A 17,992-nucleotide genomic window follows, 5' to 3' on the forward strand; every position below is an offset into this window, starting at 1 on the left:
ATGAGGTGTCTGCCCAGCAACCACGTTCTTCTGTCTGTGCGATCCTGGGTCCCGGCTCCTTCCCACTGCCCCCAGCCAGCTCATGTTCCACAGCAAGACACAGGTATCCCATCCCATTGGGTGTTTCCCCTTCCCCTGTTCTGGATGTTATGCTTTGCCGAGGAGAGGCTTTCTCATTGGATCCTAGATGAACTAATCGTTTCCTGCTGGAAAGGATAAGTTCATTTCCCCCACCCCCCCCACCCCAGTCTAGGTTGGCAGTGACTGAAAGAGGTAGTTCTTGAAGCCCATCCTCTTGCCCCTTGCTGGAGAGGAGAGCACGTCAGTCACAGGCAGAAGTCAAGACAAACAAAGGACTGTTTGTACAGCAACTCCCGTCAGCCCTCCCTCTTCTCATCCCTGCTAGCTCTCGATCTCTCTGGGTACATCTAAAAAGATACAGCTGCCAAGAAAGCAGAAGGGAGTGAAGCAGAAAAGAAAGGTATGTCTTACTCCTGAAATTATCCTTGTGCACTTGTTCTGCTGATGCTAGTTATGGAGTACAGAATTAGAAATATATATGGGAACATGCAGAAGAAGATTTGGGAGAAGCAGATATATTGTAGGTAAAGGATGCTATTCAAGACATATGCACGGATACGATCCAGCTAAAGATAATTCTTTTACTATCTTGTTCTTTTTCAAAGCTGGATGCTACATATTAACATCCGAAGTCATTAAACATACTGTATTGCCTTCCAGTGGTCAATACGATTGCAAAATTGGTGAATATGGAGAGAGGTGTGTTCACAATGAATTGCTGTCTTTAAGAAAAATAAATGGGTTTTAATGAGAACTCAATTTCTGGAAAGAATCATGGTATTGATGGTAATTACAAAGCAGTAATTCACTGAATTCATCCTCAGTGGAATAGCTGCTGTCCTTACAATGCACCAACTGTTCAAGCAAATAGGTTTGAAAGATTAATTTTTTTTTTAATGGAAAAAACTTCTTCATCATATTATCAGTTATGCAGTTCTTGTGTAATGGTTTTAGGAATGCACTAATAATCCTAAGTATTATGCGCTAAATATTAAATGCTTAGCTCAGTATTTTACAGGTGTTTCTGAAATGAAAACTTGAAAAACAATAAAAGATATTTTATTTTAAATAGATATTTTTAGCTCTTGAACTCCATGCACATTAAGAAGCAAACATATATTAAATTTGTTTCACTTTAAGTGCAACTTGTTAACCTAGCACATGCCACTGGACAGATTGGAAAAGATCACACACCAAAAGTGACCTATTACTGTATTCCTTGTTTTCAATATTAGGCAACTGGAGATGCAGCCTGCTTAACTCTGAAAGGTATATTTAATGGTTGATAGACCAAACTGTAAATATTTATCGTTTCCCAAACATGCAGGATCTCCAGAGGTGCTGAAATTTTGTGCCATTTCTCAGTTTTCCCTATTTCTATCACCTGTTTCTAACACCTGAGCTCCTACTAATACCATGTGAGCTTTAAAGGGCATCACTTCTCATGAAATGTTACCCTGTTGTTCTTGGGCAAGGAGGCTGAAAGTTTGTTTTTTCTCTTTGGTCTTTTCTGCCTACCTCCGCATCTAGCAGATCCAAAGGGTATGTGGTGCTGAATTGCCTGGCAGGGTAATTCAAACATTCTCAGCTGAACAAGCAGGGTTAGCACTGATTCCTGACTCACTGTCCATATTCCCAAACCAGCTGTTTTCCTTTACACAGAACTCCAAATTATTTCAAAGCACTTGTATTTCCAGCTGCACTTGGTCTCAAACTTTACTTATACCATGTCAAAGTAACCAAAGTAATCCCTTGAAAAGAACTTATGCAAATGCTAGGAGCTTGTTTTAAATATTTTTAGATAGCTTTACTCATGCTAGAATTTGAAGTTATATGATCTTGATAGAACAACCTGGTCAGGCTTAGAATGATATGCATTGCTACCTTTTCAGAAGGTTTTATAAAATAAAGAAATGTAAGAGGGTGCTTGATAGCAATGAGTCTTTGAGTCACCTTAGTAATTGGATTTGTTCATCACATTTCCCTGATTTGTTTTATGAGAAAAGACAGTTTCTGTGGTATGCAAAAGCAGATGAGATCTCTGACATACATTTTGAAATAAATATGCACATACTAGCTTGGTTCTTTACCTAGGCAATCAGTGACATTCCATTATCTGTGCAACTGTAACCAGGAAAAGAAGTTATAGCAGTTTGTCAGAAAAAGATGCTGCATCTGAAAGGCCTGTCGAGTTTATCAGCATCAATCCCACACAGGGAGCTGATGAAACACTTCAGGTCCTTAGCAATCTTTCATCTGCAAATATGGACCTTTCTCTCACAGGAAAGAACCTTTTGAAGAAAGGTCTTTTGGCTAAAAGTTTCCTTTTGGTTATGATCTGAAAAAAAACATTGAAAATATGTAAGCGAAATAAAATAAATATTTTTCTTCTGAATAGTAACAATGCCAAGCATTGGTAAGATGCATAACTGACTGTTAGTGAAGCTGTCTATCCGTAGCTCACCAGCATATTGACTTCACTAATACCAATTTTGGCAGTCACCCATATAAACCCTCTCGATGATGCACTACAGCAATATCCTGCTATGTTCCAAAACAAGTAGCAAGTTACCTTAAATTGTAGGTCACGATTTTTGAACCCAGCAATTTGACAGTCTACAGAAAATCTGCCCATTTTCAGGACAGAATGAGTTCCTACAAATTTTGAGCAGACAGGCAGCTGGCAGCAGATTCAAATGAGCATTCCAGCTGAACTTCAGGTAAGGAAAAATCACCCAAATTATTAGGAATAAAAAAAACCATACACAAGAGCAAGATATCATGAATGCCTCATCCTCAGGGGAAGAATTCACAGAATAATCCAATTACAGGAAAAACGGGCATAAACCCCTGCTTCCTAAATTTCTCTTTCATGGAAATTTTCTTCCATTAAATACTTAAATAATTAAGCTCAATTATTTGAACAGAAGAATGTTAAATTGTATTTCTTGACATCGGCATTTATCAAGGTATAGTATAAATAAACTTGTTCTCTTTAAGTATTAGACTTCTCTGAGCAGAAACCTCATAACTGCAGTGTTTATACTCCTACAAAATAAAACCATTATTATAATAATACAGAGTCTTTACTCAAGTCTAAAAAAACAACATCAGGCAAAGTTAGAACAATGTTTACTTTATTTGAGAAGTAGTTTTGAGGTCTAAAACTAATAAAGACAGTATGTTATTCAATACTGCACTCTAAGGTAATTAAAAAATAGATCCCCAAGGCTCCATTATTAGCAGTTTATAGGAGTCTCCTACTCAAAAGTTCACATACAAGTTCACGGAAATTAAAAAGAATCATTCAATGAATTTTGCTTCTACAACAAAAGTTAAAAAATACACAGGAGCTTATTTTCACTTCAGTCATGTTCTTTAATATATTGGCCACTTTTCAATATTTTATTTGGCTACTGGTGTTCAAAAAACAAGTTTGCACAAAATCTTATGGAAAAATATAATCTAAGAGCATCGAGGTGTAGTATTTTATCCCTAATACAAATCCCAACTCCACAATTTTCTTATAGTCTCTAGCATGTCATTCACTGGCTGAAGAAATGGAAGATCAGCAAGATAGCTATGGTGGTGATATACCTACCCAGGAAAAATTACTAGAAAATACAGTAAATTTATACATTTAATAGCTTATTATTTGTTTTTCAATGGTGATCTCAAGAGTTTTACAAAGTAACCCAAGTGGGATGCTATTAATTGACTTCTATAGCTAGCATGCCTTTTTTTTTTTTTCTTATCTAGCTAATAGCTCTTGCATCTTAATGTGGCCTTTGATAGTCTTTGATCAGACAGTGCCTTATGCCTAGTTATTTTTGGTTTATTCTAGAGCACTGTATTCTGCAGCCCCACAAAAAAGACTAGGGCTAGCCCGTAACATCATAATGTCTGGGATCGACTCTGAAGTGCCAACAGGATGAAGGGCAGCAAAGTCTTCCCTGAGGCTAACACAGGTACAGGGAGGAACACTCAGGGAGAGCTCACTGGGCAGAGCTGGCCATTGCTTTAGGTTCATTTTCAGAGGAGAAATCCTATTTAAATTCAGTAAGATATCAGACTCCTTTCATTCAAGCATGAGGAAAGGTAAAAAACTCACTCTCTCGCCTAATAAAGTCTAGGTTGAAGCATTGGTCAAAATGCTAATTTAAAAGTGAATGCAAGTTCAAGGGTCTTATCCAAAGCTTTGTGGCATGGTCAGTCTCTGTAAAAAGCAGCACAGAATAGCACAGCTAGTGTTAAACAAGCTCATGCAGACAACGGAAAGCCTAGTCACCAACAGGAGTTTTGCAAGGGATAGTTTATCCTGTTGTTTAAAAAGCCAATTAAACCATAATGATGTCCTGTAGCAAGACCCAACTAAGCAGTTTGCCGTACCAAAAAAAGATTTTAAAAAAAGAGAAAATTCTCAGTAATGCTGTATCATACCAGAGCCTGCAGTCCAGGACAGTGGCACTTGGCAGCACTGCAGAGAGTTTCAGCCTCCTATGCTGTTTAACACTTCAGTTTCTCGAGGAGTCTATGACAGAGGATTCAATCAGCAGACAGTTTTTCCACAACTTTGAGGGGAAAGATACTATTAATTTTATGTGAGTGACTTGCTTTGACAGGCAAAATGGCCAGGAAGGTAAGGAAACACACCCGGACATTTTCCCCTGGTTTGGTAGCAATCGATACATTCACTTACACCACTGAGAGAATACAGCCAGCTCAAAGCAATTTTCTCAAGGTGAGAGGCCAAAGAAACAACAAAATTGCCAGCAACGGAAGCCTCAATTCCCAATGAAAGGATTCCCAAGGTTGTACACAAAGTAATGAATATCAGTTCTGCTGCAATATTATTTACCTCCTAGGAGAAAACACTCCAACTCTCAGGCTCAAACCTCCAAAAGTTCACAGGAAAGAAAAATGCAAGCCAGAAAGCAAATTGAGGAAAGACACCTGTTCAGCATCTATACTTGTGTCACATACCTCATTTCTCTTTAGCACTCTGCTGCAGGAAGCTTCGAAAGAATGAAGATGGTCTCGGCGCTGCTTCTGCTGAGCACCCTCCTGGGTACCCCTGCGGTGCCTTCCCGGCGTCCCTCTTGTTACAAGAGGGTCCTCAAAGACCACAACTGTCACAACATCCCTGAGGGCACGGCAAACCTTCGACAAATCGTGGATGGTCTGCAAGATCACTTTTGGGAAGGGAAGGGCTGCGAGGTGATCTGTTACTGCAACTTGAATGAATTGCTCTGCTGCCCGAAGTAAGACCATGCTCATTTCATACATGCTTGCACAGTTCTACATGACCACCCATTATATTTCCATCATTTCACAGTTTCCACTGGAGGAATAACAGATGGCTTGAAATTATATCAAGATATAGCCAATTACATGATATGCTGCCAGTTTTCAGTTTTTGTTTTTCACAGACTCACCTAGGACATGCTTCGCATATTTTGTAAATCTGCATTGTCCTATTACAGGGGACTTTAGCATGTAAATCACTCAACTTTTGACTCTTCTTTGATCTAAACTAACTGTGAGAACTACATCAAATTCTTATTCACAGCACTTTGCAATGAAGATGTTTTCAGGACCATAAACAAAACCATTTGATTTCTGTTCCACGGTAAAGAACCATATTGCTATTCCAAGGTGAATGCAGATACGTCAGCTGATTAAATGATTCTGTAAATTCAGCTGTTTAAAGTAGGAAAGCAAACAGGAGAAACAGAGGTGCACAAATGCCTGCAAGGGAGAGAAAAGATTTAGCCCAAGAACGTCAACACTTCTCTGGCTCACTGGCACTGCTGACAAAGCTGAATGCTGAAGTTCTCACTGAACAAGGGTTTTTTTGTTGTTGTTTCACAGAAAGAATGTACATCCCAACAAAATAAATATTGAGTTAATAAACACCACCAGCCCATACTGATTTAAAGTAATGAAATGTATTAAGAGTTATTATTTTGTTCAGCTTTCTAGCAACCTCTTTACTTTGGGAAATACAGATTAAAAATATCAACACTTCAAAACTTACTAATCCTTCAGGGACACTAAAATGTGATGGCATTACATAGACAAACAAAAATTACTTTTTATGTGTGTTCCTCTTACCACCCAAGTTTCTCAAGTCCCCTAAAATCCAATAAAAGGCAACTTTTCAGCACTCCCATAGAGGACTAGATTTGAGCTAAGTGAGAATGACTTCTAAAGCTAGAAACCTCACATTCAAACTGAGGGCAGGGTTTAAATGAGTTTTTTATATTTCACTCTCCCTGAAACCAGATATGGTGTCCTCACCCTGAAGCACACTTTGGGTTTCCAGCTTCAAACCCTGACCTTTGAGCAGCCAAATAAAGCCCCTTACTTTGATACAAATACATAAGCAGGTCTTCTTTCAACTGTTTTGAGGCACAGAAGAACTACTTTGCAGGTCTGCTCTCGGGACGAATTGCACTAAACAGTATGCGTGCACATGCCAAAGGTCTTTATTTTTATATTATATATTTGGTAAGTTTACTTTCTCAAAGATAAAATACCAGGGTGGAGTCCTGGCACTCTGGTCAGTCAATGAAAGTTTTACCATCACTTCCAAACCAGGCCAGCAGAGGTAGAAATGGAGTATTCTTCATCCAGACCTGCAGTTGTATTTGCATTGCTGGAAGGGCATCCCACACAGTAATCCACATATATCCCACCACAAACTAAAAAAATCCACAACTGGAAATGCATGTCAAGTTAAAGTTCTGATAAACTAATAAACTAATTATTTAAATATCTGATAATATCTTTCAGGGATATTTTCTTTGGACCAAAGATATCTTTTGTGATCCCCTGCAACAGTCAGTGATGGACATCGGGTCTGCTGGTGAAGACAAGAGACATCATTCTACAAGCACATAATAATGTTTTCAAGGGGAAAAACAAAACCACTACCAACAAAAAAACTTCTTTTCTAACCACAAGACAGTGCCTCTTTTTACACTGTAGAAAAATTTCCTTTCTATAGCTATTTGGAATTTCAAATATGTAAGAAGTTCTCCTTTCAAATTCGGTAGCTGCCTTAATTTCCATAACGGGGTAGACTGTAATACATCCTAATACGCATCCCCTAGCAAAAAGCCTAACTCATGTTACTCGGCATAACATTCTCAACTAGTTTTGATGGAACTCCAAGCTTAAGCCTTCACGTGGTTAAGAACGTGACTCTTGTAGCAACCTACTGCAAGGGCAGCTTTCTATTGCTTTATTGCTATCACAGAGTTAATGTTGTTCTAAGCTGAAGCTACTCAGTACCTGGCACTTCTGCAGACAGGCTCCCACATTCTATTTAGGCATCTTAAACAAAAAGCTATGCACATATAAAAGGTAAACTTTCACCTTTCATATCTGAAAATTCCACTGGAAAAAAAAAAGAAGTCAAAACTCACATTAATAGTACTAAAGCACATTTGGGTCTTAATTATATCTAAGTGGTCACCTGCATTAACTATGCAATCTGTAAAACCTTAAATGGGTTAATCTTAACATTGAACTTTCAAACTACTAGAACAGTTACAGGTGTATATATATCTTAAGAAAGACATCTAAAAAAGAATGGGACTGATGCAAGGTCTGTTAAGGCAAGATAAAAATCCACACTTAAGCAACTTTTTAAATCCTGTTTGAAATGCAGTACCTCAGAATTAAGTTAAAGTGCTGGGTTTTTAATTTTAGGGTAGCCCTGTAGGGAAATAGCTAGGGAAGTAAACACAAAATATCTCAAAATATTAGAAGTAATCATCTTAACGTTTAAGAGATATCATGATCTAGGCTGTAGATAGACAGTCACCTCTCAACACCTGCCAATACCCATTACAGTACAAGAGAAAAACAACCAAAAATGTATGTCCCTTTATAAGTTTAAGGAAAGCCACCTGAACAAGCTAAGCTTACATGCCTTACATATAAAAACTCTTTAGTCAATTACATGGAAGGTGAGTAGTACTGAAGCAACCATTTAGTCTTTTCCACTCAAAAAGTGTACTGTTCATCTAATAATCTTACACCATTACACCACAAAAACTGCTGCCACCAGTTTACCAGACTTACTTCACATGCAGTACAAAACATCACGATGACTGTTTTCCTTCCTCTGTTCGTAAACGAGGGTTGGATAGTGGGGGAGGGGGGTGATTATACATAGCTAATAATAAATGTTTCAAGTAAATCTGTGTGTACTATTTTTGCCAAGTAATTTTTAGGCTACCGACTGTTAAACAAACAGTTTGTGTCACCAGGCTTTTTAAGTCTGGTTTGTGTAATTATTCCTGAGTCATTTGGGCTTCCTACCAAATCATCAATTAAGGGTAAAAAAAAAACCAACATAAATCTGGCAACCCACAGTCAAAATATCCAAAGTCAGTGCTCTGCTAAGAAAACATATGGTATCTGCTCTTGTGCAAAAGTCCTCTATAAGCTTCTAGCAGTAATAAGGGCACGTAACTTCTGTTGGTTGTGCCATCTAGTTTCTACATGAATCATGTTGCATATGCCTGGCATTCACAGCTTTCCAAAGCAGCAGCAGCAAAAAATTTAAGGCAGATGCAAATCTGGCTAGTAAAGTTAGTAGGTGGTTTTCAGTTACTTTCCCTCTATCACCCCTGGCTAAGGAAAATCCATCATCTGCTGGAGAAAAATGTTACCATTTTCTACATGCAGCGGGGTAATGTCACTTAGGCTACTACTTTAAGACTGATTTCCCATAAAAACTTGCTTTTGTTTCTCTCCTCACTCCCCTTCCCTCCCAAAGCTTCTTCTATAAGTCATGCCAGGCCTGGGTGAGAACATTCTTCATCCTCATCACACACCCAGAGAAAAAGCTTTTATCCTCTGAATGTCCTACCCAGAGCCCTGGCTGTTTCTTCAACTAGAACTCTGAAGATGACAAGCTGAATTTGTGCAAAGGATATTTAGCAAACAACTTTACAGGCACTGCAGTGAAATGGGCACCAAAACATCTCTTCAAAGGAATACCAATTTTAGCTTCCACTAGCTAGGTATCACTAACCATCTTGAACTTAAGCCAACACTGCAGAACTTTATTGTGGAAATACGTAAGATACTGCAAGTGAAAGAAGTCAGGCCACTAAGAGCTACTGGGAAGAGAGCCAGTTTGAGGTTAGGGTTTATCATCATTCAGTTCTATGCAAGCATAATAGGTCAAAAAAAGCAAAGTGCAGCATCTTAGCTGCAGTGATACCAGCAAAGTAGTAGTTTTCAAAAAAACTCACGGGATTAACATGGAGCTGATTAGACCACAGAAAAACTGCTTTCCTGGTTTTCCCAAATTAAGAAAAAGCTTTTAAACATCTGATCTAAAAGTTGCAACAAGTGCTAACTGAACAAGCTGAATCTGTGTCCTCCTCTACTTTAAGATGAAAACTCTTTTCCTTCTGCCTTTTCTTCAACCTATGTGCACAGCTTAAAGCAGAAAGAAATCCTATTCCATACACCACATATTTAGACTTGGTTAAACAACATTACAAGAAGTTATTCATAATATAGCCTTCAAAATCAGACTTTACTAAGATATTCAATTAAAAGCAAAAGTATTACTGGATATTTTTCTTACAAGTTACCGTAAGTTTTGGGTCGGTTTCGGTGTTTTGGTTTTTTTTAACAGGCTAACACACACCACGAAAAAGAAATAGTATGCCATTAGAACATACCATACTGACCCAGCATAGACTCCATCTTCCATTTTCCAAGTAAGTTCTTAGCAGCAGACTATGTCGATGAATGGAATAGTCAGCAGCTAAAGGATTTCTTAACAAGTGGAAGGATTTCTCCGCACAGTAAGCTGCACTAGTCTTTCATCTGTACTTATAGCTTTGAAATTTGAGAGCTGCATTTTTTTTTTTTTTTTTACATTTGAATATAGGAGCAGGAAGGCCTCAGTGCTTAGAAGCACATATCCCAGCAATGACAAGATGGATAAACAAATCAGAAAAGCCCCCATCAATTCCTGTTTCCAAAGAGGAAAAAGAATGTTATTCAGCCATTTCTATCCAGCTAACAACTGGAACTGTCATTTAAAGTCTTTTACCTTAGCAAAAAGAATTTACTGTCAAGTCTGCTACAGCCTTTTTTTTTTTTTAAGGCATTGCATCATGAGAAGTTGAAGTACATTCATAAATATATCCTTGGCACACTTTAATTGAAAAATATTTTTAATACCATTACATAATTAGTCAAAGCTTAACTATTAGGTACAAGTAACTCACTAAAGTTAGACACACCCACTCGAGCAACAGTATCAGTGATATTTATTTAAAATACTTTTGCTGAGGAAATTTGTTTCGTAAGAGATGGTTTTCAAACAAATCAGCAAGGTTATGAAAAATAAAACAGAGACAAACTCTCTGGGGAAAAAAAGTTACAAAGAAAGCTTTTGCATATCAACAAAAACCCTCAGTCTTTTGATTTGCGGCCTGAGTCTCAGTCCCAACCTTGTCCACCTAGTGAACCCCACTATCCATCTTTAGATCTGGTTTGTTCTTGTCATTCTTCACCGAGTAGATGAAATATGTTAAGGTGTCCTTTTCATTCACTGGAATTGTCCTAAAATGGCAGCCAATTATCTATAAAGGAAGAACGCAAGGAAATTAAGTAACCACTCTTATATGCAGAAACTGAAGATTCAGATTTAATTGACTACGTTAAAGATTAAAAGATTGACCAAGAAGCTTAAAAACAAAAGGAAGAGCTACTTCTCTACAAAATACTTTAATAGTCATAAAAAAGGTAATCAGGAACCACTTTATTGAGAACTATGAACTAAATATAGCAGACCGTACCCTGATTTCCAAAGTAAAAAGCCCAGAAATTTTTCAGAAAAACCAAATGAGCTCTCAAAACAAGCATGGGATTATCTTTACATCTGTGTAGTTAAAGCTTGACTATAAAGCAAGTAATGACTACAGAATATCAACAGAGTGACAGCACAGAAATGAGAGGCTACTGCTCATCACTCAGGTTGAGGGTGGTTGTGGTGTGTGTTTGTATCAAGTCACATAGAAAGCCATCTAAGACAACACAAGAATTATAATTGAACATTCAGCTCTTCAAAACAGAGCTATCCATGAAAATTTATCATGCTGTAACCACTAAAATATGACAATCTCTAAACAGTTCTTGGATCACTTTTGTGATCCTAAAAGAAGGCAGGTATAATATTTTGCATGCTTAAATCTATTCTCTGGCTGTGGGAAACATGGGACTACTCATGTAACTACCACAGGATATAAGTACAAATGTTTAGCCTAATTAGCAAGTTAAGAAGCTTTCTAAACCCCACCCCAAAAAAATTCAGAGAAGTAGTGGACTTTAAGTAACAGGTAGAGGAGTGTCTATTGTACATTAGGACAGTTTACAAGGAGTCACATGTACTGTAAACTAAGGAAGTTCTGTGGCTATGGCTAACAAATACCTGCAGGTCAGTCAAACCAAGCATGTGACAGAAGTAGTTTTGCCCATGCACACCATGCACCACAAGAATAAGCTAGTGCAAATAACTCGTGAGATGTACCTAAACCAGACCCTTATAAACACCAGTTTTGCAGAAGAAAAACTGCTTGTGCTTTCAAATCACAATCCTGCTAATTCAAGCTAGCTGTACCTCAACTCACTTATAAGAAGATTGATTTTACATTCTTACTCGTAGTAGCAGCAGCACTATTCTTTTACAGCTCAGCTTTGAGACCTCCCACACATCTAAGAACCTTGCCTTTAATCCACACAGATTAAGGGAGAGACCAACAAAATGTCTGCACTGAGTGTATCACCACACAAAAGTGAAGAAATGGTAGCTATACCTCCCTGTTAGAAGATCACCAGTTCTCCCACGTATTTACATCAGCATGCTGTAACCGCATCTTTGCGGTGCAGAAGAATTCCTTTAAAATTACACTCACATGCAGCAAAGATGCTTACATACAGCTGTACTCACACACAGCTTCAGCACTTTTAGAAACATTGGCAGGAAAAAACCTAATTTCATAAACTTCCTTTTTTCTAATGGCAGATCCCAGTGGTTTTAATTAACAGAATAATTATCAATAGAAGTCTGTTTTTCAGGTTTCCATCCTTTACATATACAGAAACACACATTTGCAGTAACTAGCTTTTCAAAGCAAAGCCTGAACCTTCGCTGCCACCTCTCAGCTTCTAGTTCTTTTCAGTGGGACACATCGGGTAAAGGTGTGACTGATGCACAGACTATAAATCTGTGATTCTATGATATTCAGGGACACGCAGATCATCTTACTGTTCCAACTCAACACCTCATGTTTTTAAGCAGCACACATTCCTTTCAGCAGTTAAGAGTCCCTCCTCGGGAAAGAACTTTTACTTTTGATTTACTTGGCTCAGGAGAAGGAAGCTAGATAAGCAGTTCCCTTTTGTTCTCCTAAAATCCAGATTACATATGCTCTTTATGCAAGGATCATATTGTATAGAAAACCACATGCCATAGCAAGTCGCATTTTCTATTACGGAACAAACACTCATACGTACTTCAACAAGCTGTGCTTTGTTAAGTCCTGGTCTGGTCTGTAGCTTGAAGTGTCTTTTGTACCTTCGAAGTGTGTTTACTTGTAACTGATATAAATCAACCTAGAAGAAAAGGGGGGAAGGGGGAGGAAAACAGTCTAGTGTAACTGAAAAGGATTCAGTCATTAACAGCTTGCCTCTCAAAAACATTTTGGAATTTCAGATACATAAGTGTAAACAGTCAACTCAGCAGATCTCATTTTGACAAAAAACAAACTCCACCCTACACCTTCCAGCAGAAAGGAAAACAGCCCAGCTCAGTTTAAGAGCATTTTATTGTTACTGAGCACAGCTCTGCCTCCCTTCAGCTGTGGACAATATTTGGAACTCATTATTGTACTTTTTGGTTGTTCCCCAGTTCAAGCATGGTAACACAAAGCCCAGTAACAACTTTCATAAAACATATATGAAGATGCTGATTCAAAGGAGGCCCCTATATCATGATTTCAGCTATCAAATTTTACACAAGTTATGTGCAAGATATAGCACATCCGCACCACAAGATAGCACGTATTAGAATCAGGAAAAAGTCTAGAGTGCAAAGTTTTCTTGGCTTGAGGCAAGAGAAGAAAACAGCTGCTCTTGCTCTTCAAACATATCCCTGCTACATAAGCACAATGCAGGAGTTGCGTGCACAGGCATAGTTGTCCAAAACTATTTTTCAGCACGAGTTGACAGTTGAGAGAATTGCACAAGGTCCGCTTAGGGATACAAACACACAACCTTAACCCAGTACTCTGTCATTTTTGAATCCCATGAACTCTGATCAGCAGTCACTTCTCCCAGCAACAGCTTACCCTCCCAGCCTCCTTGACAATGTAAGAGCTTAATCAGATGACTGAGTGGGAAAGCAAGCTGAGAAAGCAGGCTGAATGAGAAATTCTGCTAGATCAGTTGCAATTACAGTAGTATTCTCCAAACTCACTGCATTAGAGATTGTTTAAGCATTCACTTTTGCTTTAAATTCATTTAGCAGCCTCACTACAGAATACTTAAACAGCAGTGCTACTGCATACTTGGTAACCTGGCCAGACTTGATGTGATGCCTCCTTGCATGATAGAGGATGGGTATCCTTTGGTATTCCAAAGTTTACACGGCACAAATTCCAATTCCTGAGTCATAGTGGGGAACCCGCACCCCAGAGCATCATGCTGAGGCATAGCAGCAGCTTTCCACCAAGTCCCAGAAGCTACCAGTACTGCAGAAGCCTCTTCTCTTGTAAGAATCACTTCTAACAGATAAGGATGGTCATCACTGAGATGGAAATGGGAGGGTCTTAAAAGTCTTCAGAAGAATGATTCTTTTTTTTTCCCCCCCCTTAGTAAACTGGATAGCAATTGAAAATAAAAAAGGTCAAGGGCCAATGGGCATCTAAGGCATACAGTAATCACATGGGATGACCATACTGCTGTTGTCCAAACAGCCAGCTGAAACTCCTCAGAAATACTTCCCAGGCAGTTTTCTTTCCTGCAGTAGTACCACTAAAAAACAGAGCTTGCTTGCTTGTTCTAGAGAAATCCATCAGTTGTGACATGTTTTATAATTCTTGCAAGAGAAAACAAAACAGGCTTGCAGGATGTCTGCGACTACCACTGTGCCAGAGAGCTACCTGAAGTCACACAGAGCATTAGCTTTAGACAGCTTTCAGAGAAGCAATCCCAGATACTTAACAGACAAACAACACAGCCCAGCATCAAACCACTCCCAATCCCCTAAAATCCTCTTAGCCAGAGACTTCAGACTGAAGCCACGTGCCTTTAGGCATGGATTCTTGTACAAAGTTTCATCACTTTATGCTGCTGACATCTGCAGATGCTGACTACAAGGATGGCATTAAATTAACACTTATGGAGCAATTTCTGAAGATTGGTTTAAAAATCCCTCTTAGAAGGGACTAGGTAGGCATGACAGCCTCTGCTCCAAACTAACAGGCGGAAGAGTACCTGCTAAACCAGGCTGCAGCAGAAATAATCCAGAGCACATGCAGGAAAGAGAGCTGTAGGTTCTATACTATGAAAAAGGTTGAAAGCTGTAGTTCACTAACGGGTGAGGTTTCACTGGTCTGCAGTGGAGAAAACAGGTTGGAAAAACACCATCTTTCTCCACTCCTTTTAGCACAGCTCCCCAAATCTCTCTTGCCCCAACAATGGGGTAAAACCAAAGAGCTACCATCATTAAACTTTATGTGTTTAATGTGACTAAGGCAACAGAGTAACTGCAAGAGCCATCTGCAACACATTTAGCACAGAAGGAAAGGATCAGAGGGGCAGGGCAGAGAAGCATTTATATCCCAAGCCCTATGTGCAATTCCCTTCAGGTTGTCAACTCCTGCAGAAGACAGAGTTTGCTGGTATGTGGCAAAGCACCACTCTGGAGGGGAAGCCCTAAGAAGGAGAAAGCTGAAAACAGCAGTCTTCTGAGAGAACTAGAAGACACTTAAAAATAATCTAGACATTCTTGTTCATTCTACTCTGCACAATTAATACAGAAAATACACCATAAAATTCAGTTAGATTTTGTTACATTAAGAACTCAGTGAATCAAGAGTCTTCCCTTTCCCACACGCCTCAAAGTAAGAAGAGCTGTAGGAGTGGGAAAGCGGTACCCGTGCAGACTCAGTAGTCATTAAGAATAAGCTTAACACAACAATTAGAAAAAACCCAACTATTTAGCTACCTCTGGAGTGTCGATGTCTTGCACTGGTGAGTCACCATCATCATCGCTGCCCTTCCTCTTTCTTCTATTTCTCACACTCTGAATTAAGTTTTTGTGGAAGTCACAAATATACAGATGTCTTGCCTAGAAGAGTTAATATGGCATCTTTCAATGAAATCCATGTAAGTAGGTCCCAGACTTACGATATAAATGCATGTGCAGAGACAGCCCTTCAGCAACCACAGTCACATTAACTGAGTTGTGGAAGCTTTTCTACTGGATTCTTCTTAATAAAGGGTGTGCTGTGCTACAGGTCACTGCCACCGGCTTGGCCCAGAGGACGCTGAAGTGCTGCAATCGACCGATTCAGCAGTAACAGGCTGCAGAGACACACGAGTAAAACCCTCCCTCCAGCCACTCATCGCGACTCGGGGATCGGGAAGCAAACAAACAAAAAAACAAGCTTTCAGTTGTTCTCTGGGGGGCAAAAAGCCGTCTCCCATTTCACACCGGCTCTCATTTCCCATCTATATTCTCCCCTCCTTGTTTTAATTCCACTACCTAGGCGAGGTCAAGCAACACAATTTTTTCTTTCTTTTTTAGAAGTTTCCCTTTGTACGGATCTGCACGCTTTGGGAGAACTCCTGGGCGCGTACCACCCCTGAATTTCAGAGTTGGGCGCTTTCATGGCGATGGGAGCAGGGAGCCGCGTCTAGGGACCACGCTTGCGGGGCGAGGGACCCCCGGGCTGGGGTTGGAGGGTGCGGGGGGGGCCTCGGGGCGCACGAAGCTCTGGCCGAGGCGCGGAGCAGTCACGCCGGCTGCTGCGCATTCTAAGCTGCTTTACCCCGGCGCCGGGCAACCCTCCCGCAGCACCGGGCCAGGACAAGCACCCCCCTAAATGCCCGGGCGTTTCTTTCTGCGGAAAAACGCCCGAAGGCGGCCGCCCCCTCCGCCGAGGCGGGGTGTGGGGGTCCGCTCCCCCTGGCCGGCCGTGCCGAGCCGAGCCGCGGCTGATGGCTGCCGAGCGGAAGATACAGTGGCAAGGGGAGACGTGCAACATTGCAACACGAGGCGGAGCAGCCCAGCGCTGCCCTCGCCAGGAACAGACACAAACTAGCGCGCCGGGAGCCATGCAGGCTCCGCTCCGGGGAGGAGGAGGAGCAGCAGCTCTTCCCGGCCACGCTTTTTCCCGCTCCAGCTACACAGGGGGAACGCAGCCGATGCCCCCGGGTCTTGGGGGGGGGGGGGGGGGGTGTGTGTATGAGAGGGGACCCCAGAAGCAGGCGGGGGGGAGGGGGGGGCGAGCGCTTCCCCCCACCCTCTCCCGCAGGGGGAAAGCACTTTCAGGCCGTGTTCCTGCAGCGCCAGCCAAACTCCACCGTGCTGCGCAAAAAGAGGAGGAAGGGGGAAGCAACACTTCCCCGCCGCCAAAAAAAACGCCCGCAAACTTTATCAAACGCCCCAAAACCAACTAAGCCACGGGAGCAACCAACTGTGCGGAGCGGGGCTGGGGCCGGACCCGCCGCCGCTGCCCGGGCACGCACCGCCGGGACCCGCCGGCCGCTTTTGTCTGCCTGCCCCGCCGGCAGCGGGGGGGGGCTGCAGTCCCGCGTGTCCCCTCCCCAGACTTACGCTCTTATCCAGCTCGATCTTCACCTTCTTCTGCGAGATGCTCTTCTGGATCCGCTTGCTGAAGCTGGCGTTGCCGGCGGCGCGGCCGCACCGCTCCCCCTCCTCCCGCAGGCAGCACAGCTGCCCGGCCCCGGGGCCGCCCGCACCCCCGGCGCCCGCCGAGCCCGCGGCGGCGGCCGGACCCAGCCCGGGCGGCGCTGGCGGCGGCGGCACCTCCACGGCGGAGCCCGCGTTGCCCACCACCGCGGCGGCGGCGGCGGGGTCCGCCCCGCGCTGGGTCACCTCCTCGGGGGCGAAGCCGTTCATGCCCGGCGCCACCTCCGCAGCCGGCGGGAAGCCCAGGGGAGGCCGGCGGGATCCCGCCCCGCACCAAACTTCCCCGGCGAGACGCCGCGGCCCGGCGGGGCGCTCCCCCCGCTCCCCGCTGCCTCCTCTCAGCGGCGGCACCGGGGCGCAAGCCCGCCCTCAAGGGCAGCTGGCCCGCACGCCGCGGGAAGGACTCTCCCCGCCGGCCGCCGCTGACCCGAGCCCCGCGGCTACCAGAGCAGCGGCGGCAGCGCCCCGCGGGTCGCCCCACTTCCTCCTTCCCCCCCTGTCATGTGGAGACTCTTCAGCTGTTTCCTATGTAACAACAGCAACCTGCCCGCCGCGCCGCCCCGCCCCGCCCGGCCCGGCCCGGCCCGGCCCGGCCGCGCATGCCGGCTCCCCCGCCGCGGGGCGCCACGGGAAATGCAGTTCTTCTCCCCACCGCCCCCTCGGCGGCCGCCGCCGCGGGAGAACTACCGCTCCCGAGGTGCAGCGCGGCGGCGGCGGCGGGAGCGCGGGCGGGCGGGGGCCCCGCGGGCCGCCTTGCGGCGCTCAGGCCGGCGATGTCGTCCCGCGGTGACGGCGGGCGGGAGCCGATATTCTTTTCCGCCGTGGCGGCGGTGGGGTGGGGTGCGCTGCGCTGCGCTGCGCTGCCCTCCCCCCGCCGCCAGCAGGCCGGCAGCGGCTCAGCCCACTTTTAAAAGGCCCCGTTCCCCCCCCACC

The 17,992-nt window shown here is 43.0% G+C and overlaps 2 protein-coding genes across 3 annotated transcripts; one reads left to right on the plus strand and one right to left on the minus strand.

Moving 5' to 3' along the window:
• The first annotated feature begins 294 nt into the window (after nt 1-294).
• On the plus strand, nt 295-7,454 carry SCRG1 (stimulator of chondrogenesis 1). Of its 2 annotated transcripts, none has more exons than XM_074822806.1 (3): nt 295-481; nt 5,080-5,342; nt 6,877-7,454. In XM_074822806.1, the coding sequence occupies exons 2-3, from the start codon at nt 5,107-5,109 to the stop codon at nt 6,929-6,931; spliced, it is 291 nt and encodes a 96-aa protein (XP_074678907.1). In that variant the 5' UTR covers nt 295-481; nt 5,080-5,106; the 3' UTR covers nt 6,932-7,454. The 2 variants fall into 2 exon arrangements, with proteins under 2 accessions (XP_074678907.1, XP_074678908.1); XM_074822807.1 differs by lacking the exon at nt 295-481 and adding an exon at nt 4,570-4,822.
• A 2,917-nt stretch (nt 7,455-10,371) lies between these two features.
• SAP30 (Sin3A associated protein 30) lies at nt 10,372-17,615 on the minus strand. Its single transcript, XM_074822805.1, has 4 exons — nt 16,964-17,615; nt 15,350-15,472; nt 12,637-12,735; nt 10,372-10,703 (listed from the first exon to the last, which is right to left on the minus strand). The coding sequence occupies exons 1-4, from the start codon at nt 17,267-17,269 to the stop codon at nt 10,581-10,583; spliced, it is 651 nt and encodes a 216-aa protein (XP_074678906.1). The 5' UTR covers nt 17,270-17,615; the 3' UTR covers nt 10,372-10,580.
• Nucleotides 17,616-17,992: the final 377 nt, after the last annotated feature.

The sequence above is a fragment of the Strix aluco genome, chromosome 4 (genome assembly GCF_031877795.1).
Source record: "Strix aluco isolate bStrAlu1 chromosome 4, bStrAlu1.hap1, whole genome shotgun sequence".
In the NCBI taxonomy this organism is placed as follows: Eukaryota; Metazoa; Chordata; class Aves; order Strigiformes; family Strigidae; genus Strix; species Strix aluco.